This window comes from Morone saxatilis, unplaced genomic scaffold (assembly GCF_004916995.1).
Source record: "Morone saxatilis isolate NCDOM2014 unplaced genomic scaffold, NCSU_SB_2.0 Contig20, whole genome shotgun sequence".
In the NCBI taxonomy this organism is placed as follows: Eukaryota; Metazoa; Chordata; class Actinopteri; family Moronidae; genus Morone; species Morone saxatilis.
In genome coordinates, this window is record NW_023339763.1 from 1,977,969 (window position 1) to 1,988,390 (window position 10,422).

Here is a 10,422-nt window from a genome sequence, read left to right on the forward strand (position 1 = left end):
GGCTTCTGGCTTTTAACACAGCAATAATTAAGCTAATTTTACTGAAATCATTTTCACTTAATCTTCTGTGAATTTGAAATGAACACTTTTCATAGTAATTTCACAAAAAATATTCCCTTTTAAATGCTAATGATTAATAGGGAGTGAAGTAGAGTGTTACATATACTCTTAACAGCACTGGGGAATATCATGCCATGGCACTGCCTAGAAATTGGTTTTATGGCAATCTGCACACTCTCCCCTCTAGCATTCATGATGGAAATGTACAAAATCATTAGTGCAATTCCTGCAGTATTGGAGAAGGCTTCCAAAAGTTTAGAGAGATGGTGGAATCCAAACTTTACTGTCCAAAGGGTAAATTCAAGTGGCAATACAGCCTTCAATAAGAAGTTTTGAACATATGAAGCACAGCAAGCAGTCTGGGCTGATTGGCCAACAGATTGGCTATTAATGATCTAAGATGAGAGAGCTGGAAATAAAGCACAATTAAGTAATTTCAAGGAATGCAAGTCAGTGGACTGGTGGTTAAACTGCTCATATATCCATGTTAATATTGGTGGACGTGTGAGCTCTGTGATTGATTGGAGTCATGCCCCGGTTTTCTGAAAGAAATGACAATTTAGTAGAGGTGTCTTCAATAACAGCATTTCCTTGAGTCCAGGTTACAAGGGTCTGCAGAGTCTGCGCTGTGTTCCCAAAAGTAGTGCAAGTCATCATTGACAGTTGGCACTCATTATCTCGTAGCATGCGGGGGTTTATTCAAGCTTTTGACCAGCTGAACCCTTCAGGATTATATTAAACATGGTTTTCACTGGAATCTGGGACTATTTTAATGTGGATGAAGGTTTTATACTTTGCAACTGATATAATTCAGACATTCAACATGAAAACGTTTATAAATATTAAAAGTTCTGTGAAACATCAAAATGAGATATCTGAATCCTCTTGAATAAATGGACCACATGAATTAAATTCTATTCCCAAAGATACTGGTCTGTTAGAAAGACCTCTATTAGAATGATAGAGTATGGTTTTCAGTATTAGCCAAGACTCAGTAGAAGGCATAATGGCATAATGCCTTTAACATAAGGACATGAAATTGTAAATGAAAGTGTACTGGTACACTGTGGCATTGTCCACCTTTGTTGAAAAGAAAGAAAAAAATAAATACATAAATCAGTACCTGCTCTCCTTCAGTGAATACCCTGTTCTCAAAACTCCAGGAGATGGTGGGTGTGGGGTCGCCTGAGGCCTCACAGGTCAGGGTGACTTGTTCGTCAAACTCGGAGGCAGTCTGGTTATTCAGGTAGGTTATCTTGGGTTGCACTAGAAACAAGACAAAAAACTAACTTAAACATGGTTTTCTAAACTCTGTTCTACTGATCAGGGCCACAAAAATGTTCACACAAGATAGTTGCTGCTAGTACTGTATCTGCTGCATTGGCTTTTAACTGTAAAACTGCGGGAATACGTTGTTTTTTTTTTGCTGCTGTAAGAAAAAAATCCATACTGTCACAGTTGTACAATGTTGTCCCTTGAAATTATATCACTGTCCTTCTACAACTGAATTCATTGATTTTTGGAAAAAGCTGGAAGCACACCAGTTTTATCCAATGACACTACCAAGTTGTAATGATGAATGGGCTGCAAATAATTGGCCACTTGGTAATTGTATTATAAGCACCAATCTCTGTTGTTTGGTGTTGGGCAGGAGTGTACAGTGGGTTTACCAGAGCGTTTTCGCTGAAAGAATCTGTCTGTTGCTGCTAGAAATGATCTGGATGGTGTTGGAGTTTGTGGACCGTAAAACCAAAACAGCAAGTTATAAGAGGCTAAAAAGCTCAGCAGAGTTGGCTGATAATTTTCTGTGGTTTTCATCACCATGAGTGACATCTTTCACATGATACATAGGTATTTCAGCAATGGTTAAAGCACTATTGTGGACAGACAGGCTTCATTAGAGTGTTATACCCCATTCACAAATAATAGAGCTGCAAGCACATGATTACGTAAGGCTGGTGCAAATTTCCTCATGAAGAGAAACTCCAGCGCGATATCTTTCAGTGTCCTGAGGGGTGGCTTAATTAGTTTCCAATAGGACATGCTTTTCTTTAAACTTTATGCTTCACGCTGTGTAACCCTGCACTCAGCCCCTGAAAAAGCTGTAGAGAAGTGTACAGCAAATGTCAATAAGTACAAAAGAAAAGGCCAGAGAGAGAAAAAGAGCCACAGTGTTCTTTATGCTATCGTAAGCGAATGGAGTTATTTTCTTACCAAACACGTTCAGGCTGACTTCCTCGGCTTTCTCTCCTGCCTTGTTCTTGGCGATGCAAGTGTAATCTCCTTCATCCACTTTCTTGACATCTTTTATTACCAATTCTGAACCATCCTCGTTCAGGCTGTACTTATCACCCGTTTCAAGGACAATGTTGTTACTGTAGAAGAGAGAAAAAGAGGAAAAAGACATGGTAAGGTGCACATCACAAGTGTTTGCTTACACAACTTGAGGGGCCTACAAATAACTTTTTCAACTCACTGACAATGATCTGTTGGGGGTTTTATCTCAGGGAGAGAGCAGCTGGCATACAACAAATGCCGGGAGACCAGAAGAGCTGTCCTGTGTCGTATGCCTCTGAGAACGTCTCCAGCATTTCCACAACTTTTGTTTGCCTCAGCGCTACTTTAGCCCTTACACCTGTGTTTATAAGAAGGTCATGCACCAACTTGAAGATGATGCATGCTTCTTGAGAAAACCGTCTTTCACTCTTGAGAGGCCGAAGTCTTCACTAGGGGGTTATGTTTGTGGATATTCACGTATTTGTATGCTTGGAGTTGAAGCCTTCCCAAAGCATTTTGCAGGCAGACAGTGAATGACAAATAACAAATAGAGCCTTACCCTTCAGTTTTTTCACTGCCTCACCCATCTGTCCTCCCTAAAACCTTACTGTCTATCCCAACTCTCTCCTGGCCTGGAACTGCATCTTCCTCAGCCTCAACACCCACATCACACACCAGCTTTGCTGCATGGAAGACAGCTGTGAGGAGCATCAGAGTGTTGAATAGTTTTATTCACTGGCATCTCTGCAAAACAACCTTATTCAAAAAATCCTCTGCACAGCGGTGGTGCTGCTGAGTGACGGCAGTAAATGATGCGCCATGAATATGAAAGTACATTGAGCAAACAGCTGTATGACGAGAAATGAATGTTGGTTATTTGTACTTGTCAAAACTGAGTGGTGATCAAGCATCACAAATTCATACTAAATAAAGTTACTTTAACAGCTAATGGTACTAAGTTTGTGTATAAAGTCATTACTCATTTCTGAGAAAGAACTCTGCTCAGTAGAGATTGTGGCTTTCTACCTATGGTTGGGTTCCTGTACGCTGGTTCTATTTGGGATTTTGTTCCAGTTTGGTCAAATACCATATTTAACCTCAGATGCCAAATAATATCTTATTGAAACGTCTTCTCCCTGTCTGTACCCTGCCAAAGATCACACCAATCTATATCATTAATATTTATTAATCGAGACCGGCAGTGTTTCGGGCAAGCAGCTTGTAAAAAATAGATGATCCTCTCAAGAAAACGTTAGCACAAGTCGTATGTTTACCTTATGTTTACCTAAACTGCTTCACAAGCGACCTCTAACAGCCATGTGAATCATGACTGTCGGGAAGTTGTTGTTGGCGTGTCCGGTGGATAGATAAACACAGACTGACTGACACTGTTATTGGTTGTTCTTGAGGGCAATGAGATTTGAGAATTTGTTGTTCAACTTGGAGAACTTACATTCATTGTAATTTACACACATTTGGCACGGGAGGCCTACACACTAGTCCTTTAAGTTAAACTTGAATAGATTTTATAAGTGGCATTTCACACATTTGACAGGACAGTAGAGGGAGACAGGAAAGGCAGGGGAGAAAGAGAGGATGACATACAGCAAATGGCCTTGGACTGAACTGAAACCCGGCCTTGAAACGTGGAACGTGCCCTACCCAGTGAGCTACTGGTGCACCCGATTCATTACTGTATTCAGATTCAGAAAAATGCTATCAAACCAGTAATGTAATGTGTAAATCAGATCTTAAGAAACACCAGCATCCAATTAAAATGCAGTCATCACTGTAAATATTGATATTGCTGCCGCATCATGACTTTCAGATCCAATGAAACCCAATTAACACAAATATGTTCCTCATTTTCTATCCCAACTCCTAGTTGCTGTAAGCTTAATATATTTTATATTTTTCGTAGAAAGCATATTCTTATTCTATCTGTTAGGCTCTATTAAATATATATATATCCTTTAAATCTCAGCTTTGTAGTAAGTTCTGACTAGGCCATGTAGTATAATGTTACAAGCAGCTGGTGCAACTGGCTGCAGATTCACCGGTTTACACCTGCATGAGTGCCTGCTGCACAAGCACACTGACCAGATCAAACTGGTATGCAATTTAAATAATATGTGCAGGATGGAAACCAGGCTAATAACACTCATCAAAGCCGTTTTGCACTTGTTACAGTCATGCTAATGTAAACACATGTAAATCTAATCATTTCTCCCACTCAACTATTTGTAGGCAAGGCCATGCAAATTCATATTTATTCCATATTTACAAACACTCTGCATCAACCAGCTCCATGTAATGTCTGTATGTGCACATGCAGTTCTGTGAAATGAGGCAAAAGCACAAAGAGTTTGACCAGAAAGGCTGCGAAAAGCAGGCACCATTACCTGCAAGAGGAAGAGTTCACCTCTTTTTTAAAATCTCAGACTTGATCAGAAGGCTCCATTTATAAAGCGGCAAACAAACTACCAGCCTCAGTGGATTAGTTCTAAACCTGAAACATGCAATTTGCACTTCCAGTTACTGTTAAAGTACCATTTAATATGGCTTGTTTGGAGCACAACTTGATTTGCATATGTTTTTAATGACTACAACAAAAAAAAAGAACTGTGAACTGATCTTAGCTCGAGGAACCAAGTTGAAATTCTTAATCTGAGGCTGAATATTTTTAGCATGGCTACTGCGGAGCAAGTGTATGATTAAATCAGGCACTGTGTTAAAGAGGTCTTTCAGCACTCAACAGCCTTTTTCTACTAGTTAAAAAACAAGATGACTAAGATTTATTACAAAGCCACAAGTTAATACACAACTTTATTTTTAGGTCATTTTGGTTGATATGCAGGAGACTTAGACCTACAATAGTTTTTATGTTTTTGTACTGAAGTACTGCCTTGAAATACCGAGCCATTCAGTCAGGCTCTGAACTGGATAAAATCAGCATATGCATTTAATTTTAAAAAGATTTTCAATGTTTGTTTCTAAATAACTGGTGTCTGTTGTCAATAAGCCACTCTTTTGCATGAATGCATTTAATCTTTGTGCTAACAGTTGAGATGTCAATGTCTGTATCACATACTAACTGGACTTATGGATGTTATGTTTTTTTTTTTAAATTTGTATTCAGAATCTTGATGGTCATGTGCATTTATAGCTGATAATGTAATCATCTTTGCACAGTCATGCAGAGTCTGGTCAGTACATATGGGGTTCTATCCCTGGTGCGTCTGCAAATTGTCATTGTCATTGTGTCCAGCAGCTGGAGACAGAGATAGCCCGACAATGTCCCTGAAAAACTGTCCACCAGATTACTAGACTGCCTTCTGATCCAGGTGTGATACGGGCAACCTGCTACTGAAGGGCACAGTCTCATCCTTATAGAAGTGTCATTGATAAAGCCTGAACAAAAGATAAACCAGAGGTCACATTTGATTCGGAAAGTTCGTAACTAACTGAACTGACCTGGAGGTATCAGGTGCAGCTAATGCAATAGTTCCTGGAATAAGCTTTAGGGAGACCATCCTTTCTGAAAGGACTAAGTACTAAGTGTTTGTTTTTGTGGATTTATCATTATGTCTTACATTGCTTTACATCATCTTGATACAACTTTATCTTACCAGGCTGTTTTTACCTCTTTGGCAGATTACCTCTGAGAAAAAATAGTAGTGTCTTGTCTTGCCAGTATTTTTGGCTAACTTGTCTTTGAAGTTTTTCCTAAGGCGACACAAGACGGTACACTCCGTGTATCTTTTTCTAATTCATTCATTAAGTAAAGCAAAGATGTGAATCTTTGCTTTACTTTAATGGTGTTTCCCTTTGAGGTCAAGAAAAAAACCCCCAAAGGGCTTAATTCTTGTGAAGGTTCAAATCTACCCCTGATCCTACTCAAGATCCAACTCATCAAAACAGGCCAATGGCAGCAGTGGATGACGTACTGTGCCCATGTGACGGTGGGTTCAGGGAAGCCATCTGCGTCACAGGCCAACAAAGCGGAGCTACCGATGTCTGCTGTGGCGTTGACGTCTGACTGCCTGGCACGGATGGTGGGGAGCACTGAAAAAGAGATGAAAAAAAATTATACAAGATAAGTTGTAGAGTACATGGAGCAAGCATAATTCATAAAGCACCTGCAAAGGGTGAAAATGCATCCCTAACTGTGCTGCAAAGCAAATAGCATCTTGGTGCTCTGGTGCTTTTTGAACAAATTAGGTAATATTTGGTCCACAATTGCCCAATTTTTATGCTTCATTGCAAAAGATGCGCAATAGCCCAATTGAGAAAACAACTCTAATAGTAGTTAATATTATTTGCATCTTCAGAGAGTTGGTGGTAACTGAGGTGTAAATATTACTGTGACCATTACAGAATATTGCAGATGAACATTTAACATCTTTTCTGAATCGCAATTCATGGTCATATATAAATTCGCTGAAAATTGGTGGTCTAACTTAAACTTCAAGTTCCTGCAGAATTCTGGGAAGCAATTAGCAGTCCAATCCGCCTTCTTATGGAATTATGTGATAAAATGTAAGCATGACATTTTGTGCTATACAAAGCCTTTTGGTTTTACCAAATAAAAAGAGTTGAGCCTGCCCAATAGATTTTGATATTTATAGCAGATATTTTGGCTTATGCATGGCTAAAGGAAACATCATGGGGAAGATCTAGGGACCACAAATGTCCATACCAAATGTCACAATAATCTGGACAGTAGTTGTGTTGGATATCTTGCTCGGGACCAAAGAGACAAGTAGACAGATGCACTGACACCATCATTCGGAGCGCAAAAAGGTGTATTTCCCAGTTTCATCTTTACTATGTTTAGCAACCATTCCTTTTTGACCACCAGGGCAGGCAGGGAGCAGAAGGTGAGAGCGATGCAGTGCTTACCATTAATGACGACCTTGATCATCTTGAAGTCAATTTCTCCCCTGGGCATGACGCGAGCCTCACAGTTGTACATGCCCTCATCTGTTTTCTTGATGCCGCGGATCTGCAGGTGGCCATTATCCATGATCTTGAATCGCACTACAAGAGGCAAACACAGAACAGTTAATTAACTACATATGGTATTCAAGATTATTAAGATTATCCTGACACAACAAAACAGCAAATTATGTATTTTCCCTCCAAGAACAAGTTAAAATTAGGAATGAGTTCTTGTCAGTGGATCAAAATCTAAATGGTAGGCCATGTTTGCATGCAATAGTTTGAAATCTAAGAAAAAGCCAACAAGCGCCTAACCGTGTGTAACATTAAGCATTAGTATTTCCTTGAATCTTGAAAATCCAAGTACCAAGTGTTCAAGGCGAGAATTTAAAACTTTCACTTAATGCTCAGACAGGAAGTTGGAGCCAGATTAAAAGTCCCAATTATCCCTGGTAATCACGGAAATGGTTGGAAGAACACAGAGAGCCCTGCACGACACCCTGGCTACACCAGACATATTTCAGCAGTGTTTTACAACGATCATAGAGCCTGACAAACAGTCGCACCTCTAATTAAACCAGCCATAAACACACAGTAAGAGTGAGCTGTCTTAACTGAAACCAGGTGTTTCTCCCACATTTATGGGGAAAATAATCCTTCATATTATTAAAATCCAGGGCTTTGACCACGTTGGATTTAAGAGCCATAAGACAATGAGCTGAGTTATTGTGTTTTATTTTTAAGTTCTAATTTGGGAAACTGAAAATTGCACTTATTTAAAATTCGTGACTGGCCAGTATGTACTTTACAACTCACTGGATTAATAATTGTGGCTATTTAGGGTGTACTTGTGAAGCGTAGCTTTCACAGGCCACTTGATTCCTTCTTTGGGGATGAGAGCTCCTCTGCAGGAGTCCAATGCCGCCAGTCCAATTTCCATGCTAATGAGTGGGTACAAGATTTCGATTTGTCCACCTATTTAATGGAGTCCACTGTGTAAACTAAAGAAAGCCTGTGTGCTATAAAATCACTTTATGCATATAATAATGTACTGAGTGCTAGAAGGGATGTTGGCTTGGGATAGTGGACATTTTCTTCCTATCACTTTTGGGATTTGAGAACTTTTCTTGGACAAAAAAATTCCCCTCTAAACTACTGTCACCATAACTCCCTGCCAGTCATGGAGGGTCTCTCAGTACATTTAGAGTACCTATACGCTGGGCAGAAATAAACTGAAAGAAGTGGTTGTCCACGTCTGAAAAGTGAAGCCTTAAACCTGCATTCTTTTTAACAACCAGCAGGGGCGACTCCATTGATTGCAAAAAGAAGTCCAATTGTACGTAAGCTTATGAGTAAATTACCCTACTTCTCTCGTAATTTCTTACCTCAGTAAACATTTTACTAATGGGTTTATGGTCTTAATCGCGAGTGTGAAGTCTACTTCTATAGAGCATGACGTTCATTTTGTAAATGACGGTCCCATTTGGAGTAAAATAGATGATAAAACAGGGTATGTTTTAGGGTGCGGCTACCTTGTTATTGACAAGTCTCTACCACGGCAAACTGACCTAACCAACCTAACAATGTGTATGCATGCACTGTGTACATTTAAACACACGGGTGCTGTCTAGGTTTTATCTTATAATTTTGACCCTGTGTGTTTATAGTTCATGAAAGTTAATTGCAACAATTTGATTGCCTTTTTCCGGTACATTTAGTTTTGAGCCAATTAACATCACTATTAACCTGAATTATGGATGCGACTTACTGACCAAGCAAGCTAGGTAGTGCTAGCATTAACTGATGACTCCCCAGTTCCACCCTCTTGTTTAAATATGGTGACTTCTGGCCAAAATGCCAAACTAGAGGCATCAAAATGGTTGTCTATAATGCCCACTTCTTTTATAAAGTCTATGGCAGAAATGGACAAAGCTGAATATAAATGGCTAACCTGACCACTTAAGTCCATGCTGCATTTTTAATGCCGGCCATTTTATCCTATTATAAAAGGACATTTTAAATAGTAGCTTTAATGTAGCTTAACACAGGTGTTACTAATGATATTAACAATGACTTACCTATTGTGATAATAGCCTATGAACCTCTATGATACAGTTACAGCGATTAATACTTGAGTATGATTACACGCTGCCTGAAGTAGTAGGACAATCACTGCCACAAACACTATATCCCCACAGTGCTTCATGTACTGCAATTTTACTGTCACATCCAGCATCTGGCAACCACGCAGTGCTCCCTTCCTGGGATGCGCCTCGAGCAGCAGACATACTGGTTAGTTAATTAATTTGCATTTTACACAATAAACCTAAAAGTATAATAAGGGCACATTCTGCATTATGACGCCTTTTACTACTGACACCGGTGCATTTAGCTGTTAATATTTGCTTTAGGAAATTCTAAATGCAGGATTTATACTAATGTAGTATTTGAACATTAGGGTCCAAAACAAACCTGAACACATCTTTCACCACTGATTTCCACAATATTGCCTGCTTTCTGCTTCTCGTCTGCATGTACATGTAAATGAGTAAAAAATGTGAACTAAAAGATTCAGAGTGTAAAAGTAATGTCAAAATATTTTAAGTCAAACCTTTTTTGAGGGGTTAGTGTGGTATTTAAAGAGAAAAACAAGCTCTTAATTCATGTTACATTGACACATATTACAGTGACAAAGTTGTGATGGGAGGTTTAACAATGCAACATGCAACACATGGTTAGGTCAACTGCTGCTCTAAGGAAAATTACATAAGCAGTTTTAAGTTTTCACTGTCGGTTACAATTAGTGGTTTTTCCAGTGAAAAACACATTCCTTGACCAGATTCCAAGAATAAAGGCGGGCTTAGCACAACACTGTGGTGACTCCAGGCTATCCAGCGGTCACCAAAGGAGGGGTTACTGTTAGGTTAAAATAGGCCCAGTCCAAGTGTGAAACAAAACCCAGCCTCCTGCCTCATCGCCGCCTCAGTCCTCACACAGCAGACTGGAGATTTGAACTCTCTGAGGTAGAGCTGCTTTGGACCAATGTTGCCGATGATCTCTGCTGCCAGAAACTTGCCAGGTGAACTCATTCACAAAAATTGTTCATGAATACATCTACTACATCACCCCCCCCCCCCCCCCCCC

General features: G+C 39.6%; 1 protein-coding gene across 7 annotated transcripts in view; it reads right to left on the reverse strand.

Annotated features, from left to right (window-relative positions):
• Positions 1-10,422, reverse strand: part of ncam1a (neural cell adhesion molecule 1a) — a 261,782-nt gene that overhangs the window by 66,132 nt on the left and 185,228 nt on the right. For all 7 annotated transcript variants that reach the window (XM_035666668.1, XM_035666664.1, XM_035666663.1 and 4 more), the window contains exons 5-8: positions 7,240-7,377; positions 6,285-6,402; positions 2,275-2,435; positions 1,184-1,326 (exon numbers count right to left, since the gene is read on the reverse strand). In XM_035666668.1, the coding sequence (XP_035522561.1) occupies positions 1,184-1,326; positions 2,275-2,435; positions 6,285-6,402; positions 7,240-7,377 (560 nt within the window). The remainder of the gene's footprint in view (positions 1-1,183; positions 1,327-2,274; positions 2,436-6,284; positions 6,403-7,239; positions 7,378-10,422) is intronic.